General features: G+C 41.6%; 1 protein-coding gene across 3 annotated transcripts in view; it reads right to left on the bottom strand.

Moving 5' to 3' along the window:
• The window catches only part of kiaa0355 (KIAA0355 ortholog), a 34,397-nt gene that overhangs the window by 4,551 nt on the left and 5,392 nt on the right, over positions 1 to 24,454 (bottom strand). For all 3 annotated transcript variants that reach the window (XM_004067499.4, XM_020700430.2, XM_011493723.3), the window contains exons 2-11: positions 16,085 to 17,419; positions 8,259 to 8,471; positions 7,720 to 7,860; positions 6,478 to 6,573; positions 6,164 to 6,325; positions 5,866 to 6,024; positions 3,945 to 4,042; positions 3,595 to 3,720; positions 1,998 to 3,097; positions 507 to 672 (exon numbers count right to left, since the gene is read on the bottom strand). In XM_004067499.4, coding sequence (XP_004067547.1) covers positions 507 to 672; positions 1,998 to 3,097; positions 3,595 to 3,720; positions 3,945 to 4,042; positions 5,866 to 6,024; positions 6,164 to 6,325; positions 6,478 to 6,573; positions 7,720 to 7,860; positions 8,259 to 8,471; positions 16,085 to 16,588 — 2,765 coding nt within the window. In that variant the 5' untranslated portion in view covers positions 16,589 to 17,419. The remainder of the gene's footprint in view (positions 1 to 506; positions 673 to 1,997; positions 3,098 to 3,594; positions 3,721 to 3,944; positions 4,043 to 5,865; positions 6,025 to 6,163; positions 6,326 to 6,477; positions 6,574 to 7,719; positions 7,861 to 8,258; positions 8,472 to 16,084; positions 17,420 to 24,454) is intronic.

Raw genomic sequence — 24,454 nt, 5'->3', positions numbered from 1 at the left:
ATTAATCTATGAAGCATGTTTTTGAACGGTGGGAGGAAGCCGGAGAAAACCCACGCGTGCACGGGGAGAACATGCAAACTCCACACAGAAAGGTCCCCCCCCATTGTTGTTCTGTTTCAGGTCCCCCAGCCGGGACTTGAACCAGGGGCCTTTTTGCTGTGAGGCATGAGCGCTAACCGTGCATTGAAAAATCAGTTCTGATCAAAAGTGTTTTAAATATAGTTACATCGACATTGAAATAAAAAATGAATAGCATAAAATATGGTGTTTGATTTGCATACTTACAGTAGAAAGACATGCATAAAGAAACCAAACATGATAAATGAAACCGTAAGAATTGTGGTTTGATCTGTGAATCCGTGAATCGCTTTGGATCGCCGCCTGAGTAGCAATCCACAGCCCTATTTGTTATCCTGTTCTGTTTCCGCTTGCTCCATTGAAGAGCCGTGTCGTCACCAACCCACCCCTGATAATCTTGGAGCCTTCTAGAAGGGAGGGACACCTACCCCTCGCCGTAGAACTCGGGGTGGGACCAGGTCCGGTGGTGCTCATCGGGCATTGGCCAGTTGCTGCGAGGGTTGCTGGGTTGGCGGATGTGCTGCACCTGCCGTTTCTGCTGCATGGCCTGACTGACGCCGGCGACATACCGTGCAAATTCCGGATCAGAGCCAACTGCACACATAGAGAGCAAGTATGAACACAATTGGGAGTTTCTGACCCGCTCAGCTTTTCTCTTTTTGCCCCCCCCCCCCCCAACCCCCACCCAAGCTGAATCCATTTAGTGAGACTGTCTATCGTGGCAGAAAAATCACAATAGCCGTAAGTCAACTCGGTACAATGGAGCTGACTGCGTTCAAAAGGGTCTGCTGTCCTGTAAAAACCCAAACTGACAAACGCTAAATTCAGCGTCTAGGATCTTAAAAAAACAAAGCTTCTCATTTGACCTCTATTTATCATTCAGCTCAATGCTGCAACTTTTTTTATCTCTTCAAATATGACACGAGCACAAACATCACACACTGCCACTGGCGTAACATGGTTTTTACACAGATGTTAAGCTGTGTGCAATCTTTATTTCTGTACAAAGTATGTTCTTTTTATAAAGCAAACTGAGATAAGGCATTCTTTTACAGGCCGGCAAAAAACACAACATAAATCATTAGAGCAGTTAGACTCACCGATCTTTACGGAACACCTTTTCCTGTTGCAGACCTAGCTTCATGACCCACTCTGACCATCAGTGGTCTTTTTTATTACGATTATGGCATTTTAGTCATAAAAAAAAAAAAAAAACAGTTTTTCGAGGACATAGACAATTCTGCAGAGCGGCAGGAGTTCATTAGAAAATTCACCTCCAAATTGTGGGCGAGGTAGTTTGTGGGGAGCAACCCCACCCTCCCTTCCCCTCACCGTTGCTGGGAGATCTCCGTTTACACTCTCTACCGCCAGCTCTCCGCCCCTCACAACCCCCTGATCTAACATTACTGGTGCAACAAATATGGCGAGCAGTGTCTGAGCTGTCCAGTCGTTCAGTTTTGAGCAAGACGCCAGCTCGGTCTGTTTGTCTACAAGTGGATGCATCAGAATTGAGCAGAGCAGGGAGCCTTTGGCCTGCCCAGAGTTTTTCCCCGTCGCAAATAAGCTCTTAACAGTCTTTTTATTCATCTGCTCCTAATTAACTATTTAAAAAAAGAAATACTGAGAAATTCGCAATTTTGAGCTTAATTTTCTTTATATATGCCCTCCATCGTGAGAAAATGGCCACAAGAACATGTTAAAAACCTCACTAACAACCTTTGAAAGCAGGCTTTCACTCAGCTGTTGAACGGAACAAGAAGGTTTTGTCAAAGTGGGATTATTATATAATATATATGAATGTAACAGGAAGTTGCCTTTTCTGGTCAAAGGAAGCTATTCTTCAGTGAAAAACTGAGGAAGTTTCCTGTTAGTGTGACGGACAGAAAATCGTGGTGATCGGGCTCCGAGGTCGATCTTACCTGCTGGGTCAAACGGCAGAGAGTCTCCCAGAACTCCAAACACCCCCTCACTCTGCTCCCTGTTGGGCCAGGTGTTGTTGCGGGGTCCCTGCGGCTTCTGGCCTAGCATCTCTGACATGACGCTGTCCATATAGGTACTGACCAGGCCCAGGCTGTACAGGTCTGAGCTCAGGTCTGGAAGTCCAGGGGATCCCCACTGCCCGATGGGACCCAGTGGTGACAGTCCTGCTGGGGGGCGCTGCTGTGGATGCTGCTGGCTGGAGGTGCCAAGCCATTTGCTCATCACTCTCTGTTGAGGGAGGACCTGCGGGGGGGTCTGCTGAGGTGGGAGCTGAGGAGGAGGTGCCTGCTGCTGAGTGATGGGCTGCAGAAGATGCTGGTAGTACTGCAGGGCCTGTGGGGAGGATTGCTGAGGAGGAGGGGGCTGTTGCTGCTGCTGAGGCTGCTGCTGCTGAGGCTGTTGCTGTGAAGGAGGCGGCTGCGGTTGAGGCTGCTTTTGGACTGCAGGTGCAGGTACAGGTGGCTGTGGCTGCGCTGGGGTTTGCAGGGCACTGTGAGAGATAGACTGGGCAGCCAGAAGAGGACCGCTCTGGGACTTCAGCTCTGTAGGGTTAGCTGAAGCCACAGAGTTCCTCCTCTTCACCAGCGGTGAAGCTTGCTGGGATTTGCCCATGTTAAATCCTGAGAGAAAGTCAATGACGTCCTGCATCTCTTGGTCAGTGGGCAGGTTCATCCCCTGCTCTTCCGACCCCGCCCCGTTAGCCAGATGGTTTTGCTGGGTGGAGTCGGGGGTGCAGGACAGGCCGCCCATTTGGAGGATATTCTGCAGCCTCCCGTCACTGTGAGCCAGGCCTTTGGCCTTGTCCTCAGAGGTACTTGATGTCAGCACGCTGCGCGACGGAGTGCTCGGGATGGAATAGCTGCCGCCACTGTTGGAGCTGGATGAGACTTTCTTGGTGAACTTGGAAGTCAGTTTAGATATCGTTTTCGGCAAGCCGCTGGAAGTTTTGGAGCTGGGGCCAACAGGCGAATCCGTCGGGCTGCCGTAGTCCGGGATCTCTCGCTGCAGCTGGATCTGAATTGTAGGCAAGGCTTGCTCCCTTCAGTTCAAACAAAGACACACATTTTATAAAGAAGTTATCAGGAAGGTGCAGGGATAGGTACCAGTACCGACATACCATATAAATACGAGGATTTCGGTGCTTTGTTTTGAAACATGATGCTTGTATTTTATCACTGTGGGCTCATGTAATAATGGGTGAGGCCGTGAGGGGGGGCAGAGCTTCAGTCAAAGCGAGCCAAACTTTGGGAAACAATTCGGCAACCTGATGGATAAGTAGGATGTGTATAATGCTTGTATAACTTGTATAACGGATTTCAGTGGCACGAAGCAGCGGCACAGGACTTCGCCCTGTGCCGCTGCTTCGTGCCACTGAAATCCTTTTTGGAAAAAGTCTGGTGTCTTTCCACGTTTGAAGCACCGGTTTGAGCACCGGGACCGTTTCAAAAGTACCGTCTTGGCACCGGTACCCATCCCAAGGAAGGTGAATCATTTGATTCAAAGGAGGAAACAAAAAGTTCAGATTCATAGACTCACTTTCTTTCTTTCCACCTGTTGATGTCAAACACAGCCGTGTAGAGAACGTCTACGAGTCCGAGTGTCTTCTCTGGGTCAAGGCTTCGCTGAAGCAGCGACATGGTTGCTGGATCCTCTTTCAGACACCTGAACAGCCACGAGACAGAACAGTGTAGAAAAAAGCTCAGGAGGTAATCAGGCTTTTCATTAGGTTGATTTTAAACAAAGTTAAACTCCTTATATTCAACTTAAGTGACTTTTGTTTAAATGTGTGCACACATTATCACAGTTCAGGTGTATTTAAATGTTGCTATTGTTTTAAAACCAGAGGAATGAATAGCTTCTCTTCAAAAATAAATCAGAACTCTCACCATGTAGAGGGAACCTGGACCACAACTTTGGACCCCTCCAGGGTGATCTGAGGTGCGTAGGCCTCCTTGTTCTCAATCTGAGCCGTATCAACAACCACCTGTCGGAACACAGAAACAAACCAATCAATGTCCACCGACCAAACACTCTTTTTTTGTGACAAGGATGCTGGTGTGAACTTAAACAACATTCCGAAACAAAAACAAACTATTCTGAAGCTTTAAATAACTAGATTCAGCAGAAGCCAAAAGTCAAAGCCTCAACTTCCAGCCGTTATTTCCAACGAGAGGCAGTTCAAGGTGAGGAAATCGACTGCTTTCAATCACTTGCAGTCAAACAGACGAGCCTTCCTGCTCACTGAGAGTCGCAAAAATTCAGAAGTTCTGTGAAAGTGGCCGCGGCTCCTCTGCAACCATGAAACTGCATCCCAACAAAGGAGAGAAGAAGGGAGGAGTTCATTTCCTGGATTGCAGGAAATGGACTCTATTGTTGTTATAAAAAAATAAAAACAGGTGTATCCTTCTAAAAATCCTTGCTGGTTTGTTAAAAAAAAAAACCACACTGACATGATCAGTCATTAATCCATGTCTGAACTAGATCAGCAGGGGTGAAAAGGAGACAGAAACAGCAGCATAACTCATCCTTTTGGGTTTCTCACCTTAAAATGACCAGTTGGCCTTGACGCGTAGCTGCTTACAGGCTTTTTGCAACTCAATGCAAGATTGGGTTAGGTACTCAGTATGTCCCCCAAAAGATAAAATGAGTAGGAAGTCTGTTGAACTGTTAAACAGGATTTTCTACTTTTAGAGATCAGCTTAAATTCTGGCTCTGCTGGGATTTTCTTCTCATCTGCAAGGTTGTTGTGCGTCTTGAGGACAGAAGTTTGAATTTAAAAAAAATTCCAATAAAATCTGTTGTTTCTTTAGCAGCAGGGTGGATTTTAATCAATTGCAATTTTTTTAAATCAAAAGAAATTGACGGAAAATCCAGCATAATGCACTATAACAGCATTCAACTATTTGACACACTGTCAGCACTTTGAGCGTCTGGAAAAGTGCAGATAAATCCAATCCATTGTTGTTATTATTATTATTATTTTTGTTGTTGTTGTTATTATTATTGTTATTTAGAGGAGGAGCCTCACACCTACCATTTTCATCAAAGTATAGGAAAAATATGCTTTACATATTTAGCCTTCATTTGACATAAGATGAATCAAATGAATGATTGATTAATTAAACACAAAAAAGGAAGTCTATGAGATTTAAAAATATAGATGCTGATAATGGATACAGCTCAGAAAACAGCAGAGAAGCAAAGTTTTTATGATTTAAATGTATCTTCAGGAACAACAGAGCCGTAAATGGTGCACAAAAACTTTAACTGATGAACTTCACATGGAGTAAGTAGCATTAAAACGCTCAATTCTTTCCTCAGAAAAAAACATGAATACATGAATGAATGTGTGAGATTGTGAGTGACAGGAGAACCTATTAGTGCGTCCACATGCGCCGTGGGATCGATCTATTCTGGGCTGGGTGGTGACAAGGGGTTAGTGTAAAGAGCTTATTCATCATCGGGGAAGGCTACAGTGGAGGAAAAAACACTGCAGAGACATGCAAGTGTTAGGAAGGCGGGGCCGTTTTCAACCCCCTTCCAGGCGGAATTATCCTCTCCTCATGCTGCAGGAATGTTTCTTCCCCTTTGTCCCTCCGTGGCGTTTGTTTACACCTCGAAGCTGGCAGACAGATCTGCTCCGCATTCTCACAAATCAAAAGAAACAAAACAGCGGGACTGAGGCTGCCCAGCCCAGGGACACACCAATGCTTCACTAAGAGAGTTAAATATGACAGGTCTATTTACAACAAACACAATTGAGAATAAGACTCGGTCTTTTTGGCCCTCATCAGCAGCTGTACTCACCAGACCAGCCTGAGCAAACAGCAGCTGGACAGCCGTCTTGCAGGCTCCTCTCCAACTGGAAGGGCAAACCTGGTTCAGGACTTCTGTCACTGGAGAATCATCTCTGTGCGTCATTCCATTCTGTCCCAACGCCTCCTTGATAAGCTGCAGCATTGTGTGCTGAAAAGAAAACGCGGTGGATCACAAACATCTGTTGGTGTCACGCTGCACACACCATAACATGATCTCAAATCATCACTCAAACAAACGAGCGCTCTTTCAAAACGAAGAAACAGAGAGCGGGGAAGCCGGGACATACGGTTTTCAATTTGAGGTTCTCTGAGGCGGACTCGTTGAAGGACACTCCTTTGAGGAAGTGTGAGCCGATCTGCACAGGGATGGTCGGCAGCTCGCACTGGATGGGTTGTGAGGTGGTCTGCATCCTGCCGGCCTGCTGAGCCTCCGCTTCACTACAGCAACCCTGCACAGACACACAAACGTGTGCACATGGTAATATTACGCACACCGATAACACCTGGATAAGCATTCTTATCGTTTCCTGCTGAGGAAGTATTCTGGATAACAAACCAATCCAAAAATGACTTTGAAGAGCATTTGATGGAGAAGAATCACCTGTAAAGCTGACTCCACAGCTTTGGGGTTGAGATGAAAGCCCCCTTTTAGAGCATACTCACTGTGGCCCAGGCTCTCCAGTGCTGCTTTATAAGCCTGGAAGAGAGAGAAAGCATTGAAGCAATTCTGGTTTGCAATAAAATAAGCTCAATTTTTTACTTTTTACAATTTCTTTTAACTTTAGCTCCTGTGTTTACATTTTTTCCACTACCGCTGCTCTACGAAGTTTACTCAATTAACGAAATTCCAGTGGATTTGGAAGCAGAAGCAACAGCCTTGAGCTGATGTGAAACTCTTTACAGTGGTGAAGCATTTACACACTTGACATAAATCAGCTGATTCTGTCTGTAAGAAAACCAGCTTTGTTTAGTTTCGTTTTAGTTTCGTTTTTTTTATTTCAAGCACAAAACAAATTAAAAATCAATACAGTGGTTTAAAAAGACCTAAAACAACACAGTGTGCTTGAAAAGGAGTGGGTTGAAGAGAATTCTTGTCTGCTCTCACCCCTTTTTACAAAACCTGATGATGTGCGTATTCAATACGCGCATTGTTATTCACAGATAGGTACAAAACATTCACGGTACAATTCTGCATGGCAACTGTGCTAAAGTGACATTTTTTGTTTAATTAATCGCTTCTGGCCTTATACAGTACTATTAGTATTTTTTGAATTCATGTAAACTTTTAGTTTGTTTTAAACCTTCATCCAATCCATTCCATAAATCCACACCACAATTTGATAGACACATTTTCTTCAGTTGTTTTCTTATATTGTAAATCCCGTCTGTCTTTGAACATTTGCTGTAAGTTTATTGGAAGTAGGTTGTATCTGGCTTTATACATGATGAGAGCCGTTTTCAGTTTCACTAGTTCCCATATTTTCCATAAGTATTTCCCCAAACTTCTACACTGTACTGTAAATATGGTAGTATTATGGATGAATATATTAGTAAACGTCACGGCCCCTCTCCTTCAGCCTCCCTGTGGCCTGGAGGCACGACAACGCCAACAATGCTTACACAGCAGAAGATTTAACCTAAAAAATAACTCCGTGTTCTTTGCGGATTAGTAATGCGTGGAATATGAAAAACCACTTTTCCCGACGTCAGACTCAGCTGATTCACGGTGATCGCGTAAACGGTTGAAGTTACGGTGGGTCAAAGAGTTATTTAGCTGTCGAGGTGGACATCTCCGGTGTTAAAGGTTAACCCATAAACGTCAGGAAGAAGTCCTCAGTGGTACCTGTAATGCATCGTCAATCTTCACGTTGAGCTCCTTCAGCTGGTGCTCTGGGATGTTGGTGTTGTTGGAGCAAAAAAGCTGCTGAACCTGGATACCTGCCAGGCAGCCGTCACGGCCCCTCTCCCTCAGCCTCCCTGTGGCCTGGAGACACGACAACGCCAACAATGCTTACACAGCAGAAGATTCAACCTGAAAAATAACTCAGTCTTCTTTATTCCTTGTTCATCGCAGTGTAAAACAAGAATAAGACAATGTGTGGATTCTGAAAACTCTTAATACTGTCGCTCTATTTGCTGGCCCAGAGGGCTAATGCTCTGCATGCCAGGGCTTAGGAGATAAATCAACCCACTGCTCTGCTGCACTCACAAAAACAGAGGTTCACAGACAGCCTACAGCCCAGCAAAGAGGTAAGAGGAAATTGTGACTGGAAATCACACGCGACTGGAATTCCTCAGGAATGTGTAACAAACTGGGCTTCACCTCGCAGTCAAGCCTCATCTTTCCAGACCTGGAAGTGTCCAGGGGCTGTGGCTACATACCTCAGCTACGCCTTTCCATGAGCGGGAGGCTTCCTCAAGCTCCGACAGGGGCCCGAGGTCAGAGCTTTGGGAGCGGGCGTTGGCACAGCGCTCCTGGGCCTGGGCGAGGGCCTCCGCCAGACAGGACTGAGCCACGGGCTGGACCTTCTGCAAAGCCTGCGATAGAAACTGGAAATGGACCTGCATCACTGTGAGGAAGCACCGGCCAAGCACCTGGAGAGACACAATGCAGATCATTCTTACAACATAGCACGCCATTAGAAATGTTTAACCACCAAAACTAGCAGAAAGCCTCAGAAGGGACTTCTGATAAAATTTAGAGCAGGGGTGGACACAGAGGGCCGCATTCCTGCTCGTTTTCCAACATACCCTGCTCTGGCATGTTCCAATTACCTGACCCAGGTAATCAGCTGTGAGTCGAGCAAAGATATCTGGAAAACATGCAGTCAAACCAGCCTTTAGGGCTTGCCCACCCCTGACCTAGAGTATAAATGCCCTGAGGCTAAAGGGCAAACATGTCTCTACAAAAGACAGATGTCAGAAAGCACCTTTATACCTTCCAGCACCTTCCAACAATCTGTTATCAATCACACAAAATCTCAAGTAATCACCACACAACCTCAAAGTTATTCTTTCATGTTTTGGACATTTCTAGAACTGTTCAACCAAAGAGATCTTCAAACAAAACATCTCCTTTTGTGCATGTGAAGAACCTGAGGCTAAAGCTATGTAGCGCCGACCAGTTTGCCGCTGTATATTTGGCTGAGGTTGCTGGGCAGGCACGACATTTGTCTTGGCTTGAGTTACAGGATACAGACCAAAATACTTTAACAAAAATGTAGCATGTTGTAAAAACGGTGTCACTGCATGAGACTGCTGCGTCACCTGACACAGATTGACCGCTAGAATGCAGATCGCTCATTTGTCACTCCACTGCTGCCCAACGAATGATTCATTTCAGGAGAACAACCCGACTATAGTGCCTGTCTTTTGAAGAAAGAAAAGTTTATCAGTTAAAAGTGTTATTTTCATTATTCTAACACCGTCTTTCAGAATATCTATCTAGGAGTGAACCTGAGAGCAAATCTGTTATAGACAGGAATTTAAAACAACATTTTTCTATAGAAAAAGTATAAAACATGGATTTATATTTGGACTTTTAATACAGAACACCTCGTATGTTGCATTACAGAACAGTAAAAAAATAACAATGCACTATGAACTCATTTGTCTTACATACAAATGTAGGATCAAGAGGGAATCCTGGAATTCTGATGTGTTTAATGTCTAACACACAGTTTGTTGTTCAAGAGAATACATTAGCCTAGTTTTCAAATTAAGAAGAGACCCCGTGAAGTCCGCCATGGTTACAGGGTTTTCTCTTTCAGGTACTTGCTGAAAATATCTCAGGGGATTGGCCAAGATGCTGGGATAGAAATATACGTTTGCTCTCAGACAGACGGCGGGAACAACGGCGCTGTTGCCGTCTGTCCTTAACGTCACGGCGTTCCATGGCAGCCACCGGTTATGCTAGTTTTTTGAGGTCAACATCTTTGGTTTTGTCTGTTGAGGTTCTGGTGTTGGCTGTGGCGAATCACACAAGACTGTTATAAACAACCTTCCTTTTTTATTTACACAAATCAAATCACAAATTCTCTGTGCACCACATCATACTACCATAACTCAACCTTCCGTTCCACATTTTAAAGCAAACCCAGAGGTTAATCAAATCACCACTGGGGACAGATTTCAAAAGGGAGCAATTCCCCTCTGAGCCCCCTGTTAAAAAGGGTTTAGGTGGTGGTTTTAGAGTTCAAATCTGTAAAAAAAAAAAAAAAAAAAAAAAAAATTTTGGCCCATTTTCAGAATGTTCAGTGGGCGGAGTCAACTCCAGTTAATATTCCCACTTCAAGCTTTATCTTTACTGTTCAGAAAACGGACATGAAGGATGGGAGACATGTAAACAAACATTAAACACACTTTTCGTTTTATGCCCGTTTTGTTCTTTTGTGTGCAATGATGGATAACATTTTACAAAATCCCAGTCTTAAGATAAATAAAGTGAAAATCAAGCTAATGATAAGAAATTACATTTTGGGGGGGCTAGCAAAGGTCTCACTTACATTGAAACACCTGAACGATGAGCAAAAATAATCAATTTTTTTTAACAGTAAATTGCACAGAAATTTAGCTAAAACTGGTTTAGTCAAAGCCAAGATCTCTCCAGGGTAATCAACTAAAAGTTTGTGCTTCAAGAAAAATTGTTAAATATGAAGGCAATTTTTTACTTTGTCTTTGGGAATGACACAAACCAAAAAGCTTTAATAGTTTTTAAAAAATCAATTAAATATACATAAAATAATTTATTTCAGAAGATTAAAGACCGAATCATCTTTTGATCTATTTTCAAAGTGTTCCCAGTGGCCTTTTAATAATGATTATACCATTTTTAGAAACTTAGGATCAAATGAATAGACCAAAAAGAACCAGCTGAAAAAAGCAAAACTGTATAAAATAATAAAAAGCAGGCCAAATTCCTGTGTTTGCACACAGCATACCTGATAAACCAGGGGTGAGCACTTTTGTTCTTACAATCTGCTTTTGCATCTTCTGATTGGTTAGACACACCTGGTCTATGTAATCAGCAGTAGCTCGGGCAAAAATGTCTGCAAAGCATGCCCCACCCTCGACGCCTTGATTTGCCCACCCCTGATCAACAGACTTCCATCCACAGACACCGACATTCCTGCCTCTGCAGCCGACGCTGAGAAATGCTCCGAACGGTGCCGGTAGAGATATGTTTTCTGTGCAAATAACAGATAGCACTAAACGCAAGGTGTGAAACTAAAGGCAGAGGACTGTCGCGTGTGATGCACGTTCTCCAAAACAACAGACTAACATGATCACAAGCTTTTTAGACATCTAAAAACCTGTTTGATAATGAAGCAAGTAACAGAAGGAGGAGGATTTGGTTGCAACACAAGATAATGGAAAACACATGTTATTGGCTGTGCAGGATCCCACACAGTCATGGAAAATATGAGGAATGAAGAGCAGCACAGCCGAGCTGGACTAGGCCCCTTTCACAACCAAACAAGGTAACTCCTGAATCAATCACACTGATCCTTCTGCTTTTGGAGACCACCTGCATATCAATGCATCGGAGGGGAGAGCTGAGATCCACATCTAACGGGGGCACATTGGGATGTTCACTTAGAGGCTGTAGAGGTGCAACTGTACCGCTGACAGATCTTTGGAAAAATAACAATCTCAGTACTTTAGCTGGTTAGTATCAGTGTCTTTAACAGTTATTTTTTATTCTTGCTCTTTTTGCATTGCCAGGAAACAGGAAGGTTTCACATCTGATAAGTTCTATTTTAGGGCTAAAACTGAAGCTTCCGTTAAAACAAGCAGCATTTATTCAAAAAAAAAAAGAAGAAATAAATCAAACATACATATGCATACAAATAAAAGACCTTAGTTAACACATTTTAAGTCATATTCTGTCCAGACAACTGTTTTTAAAGTTCCACTCCAATCATCTTTTAAGCAATTGTAGAACTGTTACATCCTTTCTGCAGAAAGTTGTGTTTACACTCTCTCCCTCTAGCTTACAGACCCTCACAAGCCTCAATCTTACATAAGCATGGGGGGGGCAACATAAAAGAAAAAGAAAACAAAGACGTTCATGGATCTATTTGTCTGCAAGTGAAATGCATCAGAATGGAGCAGAGCAGGAAGATTGTGGCCCGCCGGTTGTGGTTTGTACACAAAAACTACAAGCTTTTTCAAACTGCCTTTTTTCGCCTCCAAGTAAAGAAATATTCAAAAACGCAGTATAAATCTTAATTTTCTTTATACATGTCCTCCATCGTGAGGAAAATGTCAGCAAGAACATGGTGAAAACACAATTTTCACTGGAGTGGGTCTCTAAAAATCTGTACAGTTCCAATAATCTATGAGTCCAAATATGCCAGATTTACAGTCAGAATTGCTTATTAGAAATATCCATGCTACCAATATGGCTATACATCAGTGTGCCACTCACAACAACACACTGAGTCGAGCTTTAGAGTCTACTGAAGGGAAACACAATGCCTTGGGCAGCTACAAAAGAGTTGAAGTTGAAAGAGAAGGTTTTGGTTGCAGGATGACCACTCCCTGCAGAGCAACAGAGCAAAGAGAAACATAATGCCCAAAAATGTTGAAACACCCACCAGTAGACTGTGCTTCATTTCAACATCAACCAGCAGAAGATCCTGTCTATTATGGAATTTCATTAAATGACATAGCAACAGGTATTTTCTGCCTCCTCCTGAACACATTTTAAGACATAGTCACATAAAAGAATGAGAGCAGACATGTAGAACAGCTGCCGACAAAGGTGTTGCATTTCAAATGTTTAAAGTGCATGCTGGGACTGCTTTTCCAGTTGTATGACTGGAGCAGCCATCACAGACTCCCTTGAAGCGGAGACTTGTGTCAGTCTCTGGTCTTTGCTTTACGGTTCTAACTTACAAGCTCTGCAAACAGCCAAAAGACAAAATGGGACATTGTCATGCATAATTGGCAGCAGAGTCACTGTGAGAAACCAGAAACCTACACTGACTTTCGGGGAAAAACAAAGACGTTTATTTTATTTTTTTAAGACAGCACTGAGGTTTTGGGGTTCTCAGGAACAGAACGGCTGAGGAGGAAGAGAAAGAGGAAAAGGAGGCTTCAGCTGGGGGGAAACGGGGGCTAAAGCCTGACATACCACAACTCCCCTAACTCAGGCATGTATTTGGTTCATTTTAAAGAGTTCACAGTGCTGCAGCTGCCAAACAGCATTCCTAATCTCAGGCCCATAGAAAGAAAAAGAACATCCACTCTCCAGGCAAAAGCACACAGCACATCAGAAGAACTGGCCTGTATTAGCAGTCATTACAGCAAACCCTTTGCCAAAAAAGCGCACATCTCGATTTTTCTTCAAAGTACACTTAATCTGAACAAAAAAAACAAAGTCAGAGCCAGCTTCATGTCAAGCAGACCCGGAGAACCAGAGCCTCCAAACAAAAGATAAAACACGAGAACAAGCTGTAGATGTCCAACTCCAAAGCTAGGATGTATGAGCTACACCTACTCTAGGAGACTTCTGCAGTGCATACATGAGCTGTAGTATATATTTTATATGTTGAGAAGAAAAAGAAAAAAATCAAGCAATGCTTGTAAGAGCAAGTCCCGTTTTTAGAGTGCAGTCTGTCTACGACACAGGTTTGTTAACATTTCTAGTGTGAAAAAGTTATACGTGAATTGTTTGTGACCCTTATGCTTTAGTAGAGGTACTGGTAAATCCTGATTGATTTGAGGCATTTATCGCTTTGAGGAGTTCATAAAAATAGTCTGTTTAACAAGGCTCAAAGTTAAAACCCCATGCCGATGATCTTTTGATCTATTTTAAAGGTGTTCTGAGTGATGATTATCTAGATTTTAGCCAATATTTAAAAAAAAAGTGACGCTTTGTGGGACATAATTTCTGCAGAGTGGCAACTTAAAGCCCCTCAAACCCCCTACCTAGTGGGAAAGCATGTAAACAGAGAGCTCTCAGGAATGGTGGTGTATGTATGTGTGTGTGTGTGTGTGGGGGAGGGGGGGGGGGGTTGCTCCACATTAACGGTCTTCCCCTCCACTCGGAGGCAAATTTCTAATGAACAACTGCCGTTTAGCAATAAAAATGGCGAGCCATTTTGGAGCCATCAAGCCAGATTCCAGCTCTGCTGAGGAAAACGAAGACGTACGTGAATCCAGTAGTCTTTGAGTGGATGCATCAGAATGGAGCGGAGCAGAAAGCTAGTGGCCCACGCATCGCATTTTTCAAAACAACGTTTTTTCCATCTTCTCCCAATTTAAAACGATTTGACTAAAGAAATACTCAGAAATGCAACTTTGAGCTTATTTGTCATTAAGTATGTTCTCCATCGTGAGAAAAATGCTACAACAACATGTTAAAAACACAACTTTAATCGCAGTGGGTCTTTAAAAATACAGAGCTAAAGGCACAATTCTGAGCAAAAGCTTTTTTGCTTGTAAGAAATATAAAAATGCATTTCTGTTCACAAGTATTTAATGTGTTTATAAAGATCAGTGCATGTATTAACAAAGCAAATAAGAATACATTTTTCAGCAGGCAGAGTCTGAGGTTTAACAAATGTTCCCTTATACCCAGGGCCAGACAGCAAGCGTAAGTGCCAACCCATGCGGTCGAAACCTTTACAGACCCGGGCTTCCTCTAATATTTATCTGTACAAATCCACAACCGTTGAGAGTCCGATTTACCGGCTGTGGTGCAAAAGTGTTTCCTGTTTTGGTCTCTGCCACATCCACAGGCGTTGCACAGAGAAAAGAAAAAAAAAAAAGAAGGCGGTGAATGTGTACTCTGTTAAAGAATTAGGGAGAACAATAAAGGATTATGAGGTAGCAGTGAGGGACAAGCAGCAGCCACAACTATAGGTGGACTGTTGTTTTTCAGCCTTTACGACCCACTGGAACTCAGTTACACTTTCTGCACTCGGTCCACATAGTGGATAGAAATAAAAAGTACGGTAAATGTTTGAGCCACTTGTTTCTTCCGTTTTATTATTCTCTTAGCTGAAGACAATTTTTACCTTTGAATCTAAGATTTTTAAGTATATGTAAAGGATCCAAAGATCCAAGAAGCAAAATACTTTAGAGAAAGTTTAACACCAAAAAGAAGCATCAGAAAAGTATTTTTGCAGCAAAATTGACAACCTCAATTTTTCATATTTGTAACAATTCAAAGGATAACTGTGCTTTTTTTTCAATCACAGATGCTTAATCTTTCGCAGAAGATGAAATTCAAGGCTGAAAATCTAGAGACGGTTTGGTCTGATCTTTGGAATTTAGTGTATGCAAATTTGAACAAAATAGAAAACCCCAAATTCTTTTTATTTTAGTAACAATTTCTTCTTAAAAATGTGTTTCCCTGTATTTTGTAAATCTATAAAAAATCTATTAAAAATAAAACATTTTATCCAGGATTTAACTCAGATTAGAGCTGCCCAATCCTGGCCTTGGAGATCCAACAGCCTGCCTGTTTCCCAGCTCTCTCTGCACTGGTTTCTGCTAAAGAGACAGACTCCGGTGTCTCCTCATTTTGATTGACTGAGCACACCTGAACCAGGGAATCAGCAAGAACTGCAATGGAGATCTGGAAAACAGGCAGGGTCGCAGATCTTCAGGATCGGGTTCGGGCAGCCCTGCTGTAGATGGTGTTCTTGTGTAAAAAGACAGATCCCCATTAGAGCTCGGTCAGTGTTTGCAACAACTGTTTTAATCTAAATAGGACTGAGGATAATTATAAACAGAAATGCCCAGAAAGTTGTGTTTTATGTCCCAAAGTCTGGATTAGTTTTGCATGCTAGAGTGCAGATTTTTTCAATCTCCGTGTAGAAATCTCAGCTTTGTCCGTTTCAGCTGATGCATCATGACAGAAGATGGCAGTGTTATTTTGCACCTCACCCTCACATATTGACACCCCCATAACACTGGGCGCGAGAACACCATCTGAGCCAAAAGGGTGATTCATGAAGCCAATTTTACGACAGTCACCAGCCAAGCGTATTAGCACCAGTTCTATAAGGAGTTATGGATCAGTTAATGCGCTCAAGTATGTTCAGTTATATCTGATCCTGCTGTCAAGACAAACACAGAGATGACTGTGGTGCTGACGTCTTGGAGGTTGAAATCTTAATAGTTTGAATGATTTGAGATATAAATGACTCCAATACTTTCTCAGTTGGTCAGTGTGTTTGTGTGTTGTCTCTTACCTCTACGTCCTGCAGGCTGAAGTCGTTCTGGTCTTTGAAGTTGGCTGCCCCGGCGCTCAGTTCCATCAGCATCTTGGCGATCTCTGGCTTTATTGCTGCAGTCAGCCTACTAGCCGCCTCCATGACGTGTTCCTGCACGTCCTTCAGTTGCATAGCTGCTTTGGAATAGTGAGAGTTCCTGAACACGCTGCTGAACAGGTCTGTGAGAAAGGCGCTGGCCCGGCAGAACACATTGAGCGCATCCAGGTATTTGGAGATGCCTTGCTGGATGTCGGCGACAGCGGTGGTGGTGCCGGAGGGGGGCGGGTGGCAGCTGCCGGGAATGCCCACCCCGGTGCTCATGGGCGACGAGGCAGCGCAAGAGGAAGCCAGAGTGGCGCTCAGGGTCCGGCTCAGCTCAGGCATTTGGTACTGCTGGTGCTGTTGCACTTTCTGCTTGGACCCGCCGAGCAAAAAGCGACGCTTGTAGTCCATTTTACTTTCCTGCGCACTACAACAATACATAGGTGGTGCCAAAGCACCGGAAGCTCTTCTTGTTGCAGTTGTTCCAAGCAAATGACTCCTGCTTCCCAAAAATCTCCAATTCTACGAAACGGATCAAGTTATGGAGAGAGACAGCTTAAGGATTCCACCTGTCGGAGGTTCATTTCATCTTGCCTGGCACTGAAGCAACGCTGAGTGAAATGCTTACATGCAGCACGGCTGCAGATGCAACATATAAACTTTAAAAAAACAACAGGAACACGCCCCCAGATGTTCTCCTTCCAGCTTCCAACAGAATGATCATAACAGAGGGGTAAAGGTTTCACAGCAAAGGCCTAAAGTGCATCAACTTTCCTTCAGATCCAGAGAAAATAAATCCTTCATACATGTATTTACATATACTCTTAAACCAGCCCGCAGTACAAAATAGAAAATCCTTTTAAAAGGGTAAAGCAAAAATGCATCCACGGAAATGACACACTGGTCAACAGCACAAAAGAAAAAAGGACCATTTAAAAAAACAAAAATAATAAACGCTGGAAAGAGTGGATGTTTGTGTTGTCTTCTGCAGAGGAATAGTGGGAGGTGGAGGGCAGACAGATCCAGTCCGTCTTAAATCCCCTTAAAAAAAAAATAGCAGTGCTCTGCAGGCAGTGAGCGTGCGGCCAGCTGATAGCTCCGTCTGCCTGTCCGACGTCTCCAGCAGCTTCCTGGTTTGTCCCCCCGTCTGCTGGCTGAGGTAGATATTACTCACTGTGGAAACAAATGTGCTTCCAAAACTCGCTGTTCTCTGCGGATGCAGATTAGAGCAACAAAAGCACAAATGTATCTGTAAGGCCTCTAGGTCATTTCCTAAAAGGGGAGAGGACAGAGACAAAGAGGAAAAAGTTTACGTCATGTCAAAAAGGAAGGATGAGCATCATTTCAACTGCTTTACAAACACAGCCTAAAACTTTTCAGCTGCATGTCAGAGCTTGACGAAAGCATCAAATAAGGCATCCAACAGTAATCCTCTGATTAACATGCAAATAAGAGCTTGACATTAACACTTCTCTTTACCAGAATTCGTTTTTAACGGGAAAAATAAGTGCAGTAGGTCTGCACAAAAACGTGCAAATTTGTCGCCATCAGCTGGTGAGATACGCATAAATAGAGATAAACGGTTATCTTAATTGTTTACACACAATCTCATGGCAGCTTAAAGTACTTAAATCAAATACAGCCCATTAACACTATTGACCAATCGAACTTTTAAGTTAGATGCCCAACTCCTATATAGACGAGGATCATTTGGAGTATAAGTGAAGTTATGCTGACTCTAATTTAAATAAAAATGTTGCAGTGAAATGAAAATGATGCATTTGTTGTTTTTTGTTTTGCCATTTATTCATGTATCACAAGACATATTGTCATCACAGTATTGATACCCAATAAAATAAATAAAGTGCAGGCAGTCGCACCTTTGTAAAAAAAATTTAAACCAATTAGAAGCAGCCTCTTTTTCCGGTTTACTACGGCTGAAAAGAGGCACTAATCAAATTAAAACAAGGATGCATGCTTTCCACCCCTAAAAATATTCTCTAGCAAAAGAAAACAGACATTTAAATAAAAAAAGTTAACTATACGCAGAACTAGGAAGCTAAACGGGAAGTTTTAAGAAGTTTCCATAAAATATTTTCCAAAGTCTGTTACTGCAACAGCAAAGGAAGTGTGAACAAAAGTTAAATCTAACCCAACTTCCTATTCATGTGTTTTTTTATATATATATATATATATATATATATATATATATATATATATATATATATATATATATATATATATATATATATATATATATATATATATATATATATATATATATATATATATATATATATAAGTCAAAGAGGCCAGTCCATTTCATAGCTCTTTCATTTCACACACAGTGACTGCAAAATGAGAATCTAAACAGCTTTAAGTTCCCTGTATGTGTGTTTTGCCTTCCTAAAGACGGGTTAAAGGTTTTTTTTAGTTTCAGATAAACCACAAATGTTCTGAATCAAATCCTCTACTGTCGCATCGAGATAAACTGCCATTTGTCTTACTATCCAAAAGGAGAAATATTAAAGTATTACATCACTTAGCATTTTATACAGCATTGTCTTGCAGAAAATAACATTCATTATTAATATTTTGATGAAAAAAAAAACCACTTTATGCTGTTTTTCTGCCACAGCCTGTTCCCCGTGAAGCTCAGCCAATAATTAACCCTCAAAAGTTTTGTTTCACTTGATAGATTTTTGCAAACAGCTGTGGTAATTATAGGAAGACAGAAAGGTTGGAATAAATTCTATGTTAGGGGTGTCCAAGGTTTTTGCAACCAGCTCCAGAATTGGTGAGATTGAAATGTGTGAGGGCGACAATTAAGTCTGATATTCTTTTAACTATTAATAACATTACATTTAAAATAGACAAATTAATTCATATTTAATTGTAATGATATAACTTTTTAATTCTTCCCATTGAACAAATGTATCTTAATATATTTTTTTAACCAAAATTTTAGAAAGTGCTCCATATTATTGGTTTTATTAAGGGCCTGGAGACCGTTAGTAATTAGAACGCGGGCTAAATGTTACCCATGGGCCGGACTTTGGACATGCCTATTCTATGTAATGTCAATTAAAATTTGTAATAAAAAAATAAATAAAAAAACGATGTGCCCCTAAATACTATTCTATTATTAAATATATAAAATAGAAAATAAAAAGCAGGAAATACGATTGCAAGCGGCTGAAAACAGAACCTACTTCCTCTGTTTATAAAAATTCATTATAGTTGTCTTTCTGTGTATTATTTTGTTTGCGTCAGTCATTTCCTCTGATGCGTCTCCCTTGTAAATTCAATCTGTAGGATCTTGCACCACATTTAGAAATCTAGTACAACCCAATGCACATATTGAGGCAACTAAAACGTGCAACAGTTAACTTTCACTCAGATATCAAGTCAAATCCACAGCCCATTATTTGCTGCAGCCACACAGAAACCCCTGTTTCCCTGCAGGAGAACTTTAACCACAATTTTCTGAACCAAGTGGTGACATCCTAAACCATTTTGGTACAGAGCTGTGGTTTAAAGCTGTACATTGCTAGACGATTACTAACAGCAGCCCTCGTATCTTTGGCAACGTCTGCTTTAGCAAAGCACAGATGCAGAGAGAATTCCTGCAAGAAGCCATTGTTGAAAAACACTGAGGGGTCTGTTGGGCTGCACATTGTAAAAGCCACAATACTTTCATTCTTTCTGACTCCACTTTCTCACCAAGGCCTTCTAACTTCAGAAGTAGAGAACTGTACCCCATTTGGATGGAGAATATTAGGCTTTAAGTTGGTGATCTAACTTTAGATATCAGTTTAAACATTTGTCAATTATCTGTTTACAGGGAAAACAATTATACTATTGCTAGTGAGCGTCCATGTAAAAAGCATGCAGAACATTGCTTGGCAAAAAAAAAGGTGTGGGGGGGTGTCAATAACGCTAACAAAACATTTTTTCCATTTGAAGCACAGACTATCAACTCAACAAACTAGTTTCTGTACTTATTTGCTGTGGATACAGCCATCGGTAAGCGAAATATTTACACTTTGTTCCCTTACTGTACTGTTTTTGGAGTGTGTTAAACCCTGTGAAAAGAAAACACTGCCTCCCAACAGATAAGACCATCCAGGTTGCCACAATTTTAGGTTTAACAGCTGTGTAGCTGCTTCCATTACACATCTCCACCAGCATTTTCCTGTCCTCCAAGCCCTACTTCCCTTCAAAAACACAGAGGTATGCCCAGAAAGTACATAAAAAAGGGGAGGAAAAAAGCCCCCTTTATCTGTCCTGGACCACTAACTGAACCAAGTGTCAAGCCTGAAGGGAACTGCTGACTTCCTCGTGAAGAGGAACAGGACAGTTTTGTCCTTTTCTCTTCTAAACTAAAAGGGTTCGGTCAATATTTCTGACATTATTTTAAAACATACCCTCCAGATTCTTTACTAATTGTTACCCAACAAACATCAAATACCTCATCCCCACTTCTCAATGTTTGACCTTGTGTAATTTGAGCTGTCATATTAAATTAAAAATACAAAACAAAATGGTATAAAAATCACTTTAATGCCAAAAGCAGATTTTTTAAAGCTATATTTTTATGAAGTTGTACGTATGTCAAATCAAAATTTGCTTTAAAGCAACAAAAATATAAATCAAAGCAGATTCAGTTATATTTTCCTGAAAAATTGACTAAAACAATCAAATAAATTAACAATTTTGACCAAAATAAGAAGTTTGATTTAATATTTTTAAGCAAAAGCAAACTCATAGTTCTCAATAAAAGCTAAAAGAAAAAGCCATAAAGACCACGACCCAGTTAGATCACTAAATCCCAGGGATTACAGGTGACAGGTACACTAAGAACCTGCAAGGTGCCCCACAATGCCTGCTGGCTGACACACTTATAGGGTTTTAGCCTCTGCAGGCTAATACCAGAAAGTAAACCTGCCTATAAAAGGTCAAGTGCTCCGGGATTTTCCACGGTTTAGCAAAATATTTTTTTTCTTGAATGAACAATGATAATCTCAAAGTTAACCTATTATCCATGATTACACAAACCGTAAAACACAACTGTTTATTTGTTACAGTGTAAGTATTACAATATTTTTTAATATATTTTTGTGATAGAAAATACATTTACTGTGCTTTGAAACATACAGTCAGGACCATAAATCTTTGGACAGAGATACAATCTTTCTAATTTTGTTTCTGTACATTACCACAGTGAATTTTAAATAAAACAACTCAGATGCCATTGAAGTGCAGACTTTCAGCTTTAATTCCATGGGTTGAACAAAAAGATTGCATAAAATGTGAAAAACGAAAGCATTTTTTAAACACAATCCCTTCATTTCATGGGCTCGTAAGTAATTGGACAATTAACTTCCATGCTATTGCATGGGCAAGTGTGAGTTATTCCCTTGTTATGTCATTATGAGTGAAACAGATAAAAGGCCTGGAGTTGATTAGAGGACTCGTGCTTGCATTTTGAAGATTTTGCTGTGAACAGAAAACATGCGGTCAAAGGAGCTCTCCATGCAGGTGAAAGGAGCATCATTAAGCTGGGAAAACAGAAAAAAACAATGCGAGAAATTGCTACAGTATTAGGAGTGGAAAAATCAACAGTGTGGTACATCCTGAGAAAGAAAGAAAGCACTGGTGAACTCAGCAACGCAAAAAGACCTGGACGTCCACGGAAGACAACAGTGGTGGATGATGGCAGAATCATTTCCATGGTGAAGAGGAACCCGTTCACAACAGCCAACCAAGTGAACAACACTCTCCAGGAGGTAGGCGTATCAATATCAAAGTCTACCATAAAAAGAAGACTGCATGAAAGTAGATACAGAGGGTACACTGCAAGATGCAAGCCACTCATAAGCCTCAAGAATAAGAAGACTAGATTGGACTTTGCTAAAAAGCATCTAAAAAAGCCAGCAAAGTTCTGGAAAAACATTCTTTGGACAGATGAAACCAAAATCAACCTCTACCAGAATGATGGCAAGAGAAAAGTATGGAGAAGGCGTGGAGAAGCACATGATCCAAAGCACACTACATCATCACTAAAACACTGTGGAGGCAGTGTGATGGCCTGGGCGTGCATGGCTGCTAGTGGCACCGGGACACTAGTGTTTATTGATGACGTGACACAGGACAGAAGCAGCCCGATGAATTCTGAAGTGTTCAGAGACATACTGTCTGCACAGATCCAGGTGAATGCAGCCAAACTGATAGGGGCCTTTCATAATACAGATGGACAACGACCCAAAACATACAGCCAAAGCAACTCAGGAGTTTATTAAAGCAAAGAAGTAGAATATTCTTGAAAGGCCAAGTCAGTCACCTGATCTTAACCCAATTGAGCATTGCATTTCACTTGTTGAAGACAAAACTTCAGACAGAAAGGCCCACAAACAAACAGCAACTGATAGCCGCTGCAGTAAAGGCCTGGCAGAGCATTCAGAAGGAAAAAACCCAGCATCTGGTCATGTCCATGAGTTCAAGACTTCAGGCTGTCATTGCCAACAACATCAACCAAATATTAGTAATGACCATTTTGTTTTCAGTTATTTCATTTGTCCAGTTACTTACGAGCCCATGAAATGAAGGGATTGTGTTTAAAAAATGCTTTAGTTTTTCACATTTTTATGCAATCTTTTTTGTTCAACCCATGGAATTAAAGCTGAAAGTCTGCACTTTAATGGCATCTGATCTGATCTAATAAATCTAATAAGTCTAATAGCTGATGGGAGGAAAGATTACTTCCCTTTAATGACACTACAACTTTATAGGGACCTGCAAAAACTACAAAGAAAGTTGTTTTGGTTTTGTGTAGATTTCAGACGATAAAAATATAGTTTGAGAAACACTGTAGTTGTTGCATACAAACTACAAATTGGCGGGCCACAAGCTCCCTGCTCCACTCTATTCCAATGCATCCGTTTGCAGACAAACAGATCCATGAATGTCATTGTTTTCCTCATCTGAGCTGGAATCTGTCTTAAAAATGTACGGCTATAATGCTTTTACAACAGATCAAAAGATGATTGGAGTAGGGTAGGGCTTGAAGTTACAACCATTGACTCTATAAAAGACCTGGACTGAGTGTCCCCTACCCCCTTGGCGTTCCAAACAGGAAGTACCTGCCGGCTCGAAGAAGCCAGAATCCTGAGGACTCCTATTAAGAAATAAACAACTATTACTCAGTCATTCTATTGGTCAGAATAACCATTCTTGCTCTGCTACCTTTTTTAACATGTTCTTGATAATCCAATTTTTATATCATTTTCTCTGTTGCTTCAAGTTATTCAAGTTATAGACTGACCAATGAGATGCTTCAACAAAAGTCAAGGTTCCACATCAAACGCCAAAAACATTTGACAGATTTTCCAGAGCCAGCGTTCAAGCGTTCAAACTCCTTCAAACCTTAGGAGTTTTTCCTTACCGCGTAGGAGGGTCTAAGGGCACCAGTTTGGTTTGGTTAGTTCAGTTTAGAATCTTTCTATTGAATTTTTTTTGTTCATGATCCATTTTGATTTCATGTTTTACCCTACATCTAAGCCCATCGAGACGAATGTTGTTGTGATTTTGGGCTATACAAATAAAATTGAAATTGAATTGGTAGGGGTGTGGACTTCCAACAAGCTCTGAAGTTCTGATTGCCGAGAGTAGCTGCCATAGAAACGCCAACTAAAGTAAGACCAATCACTGCTTACTGACATTGTTAGGCTCCAAAATGGCGACATTCAAATCACAAAAAAAATTGGGAACTGAATTGACTTGATTTGCTTTGGACCTGGAACTAAGCCATTTGCTATGGGTGATGACACACACACTCGATCCAGTTCTGGTTGGTTGGTTACAACAGTTTCCATGTAAGACATGTTAGTAGGGATACACACCGATTTAAAAAAAAAGAAATAAAAAATGAGTATGAATTTTAAACACATTGTCATCAGCTTTGTTGGCTGTCAAGAGAACATCCAAACAAACACATGTGATGGAATTGCCTATCTGTGTGCACTGGCCCTATACCAACCCAGTTCAAAGACCCTCCTCCAGCAGGGGCTGCTCAGGTCTAATGTTAGCTCCACTTCTCCACTCAACATACATGTCAGCTGCCTAGATTAACAGGAAAAGGGGGTTAAGGTTTCCCGTGGCAAGATATCTGTCGCCAGCAACAAATATGTCATGCCAAGTACGCTACTAGATATAGGCAGAGGAAGTTTGAATAGATGCAATCATTTACCTGTCTGCTCAAAACACACAAACAGTCACTACAACACACATGTTTAGGGATTCTTGCTA

Source organism: Oryzias latipes, chromosome 3 (genome assembly GCF_002234675.1).
Source record: "Oryzias latipes chromosome 3, ASM223467v1".
In the NCBI taxonomy this organism is placed as follows: Eukaryota; Metazoa; Chordata; class Actinopteri; order Beloniformes; family Adrianichthyidae; genus Oryzias; species Oryzias latipes.
This window is presented reverse-complemented; position numbering and strand designations above follow the sequence as displayed.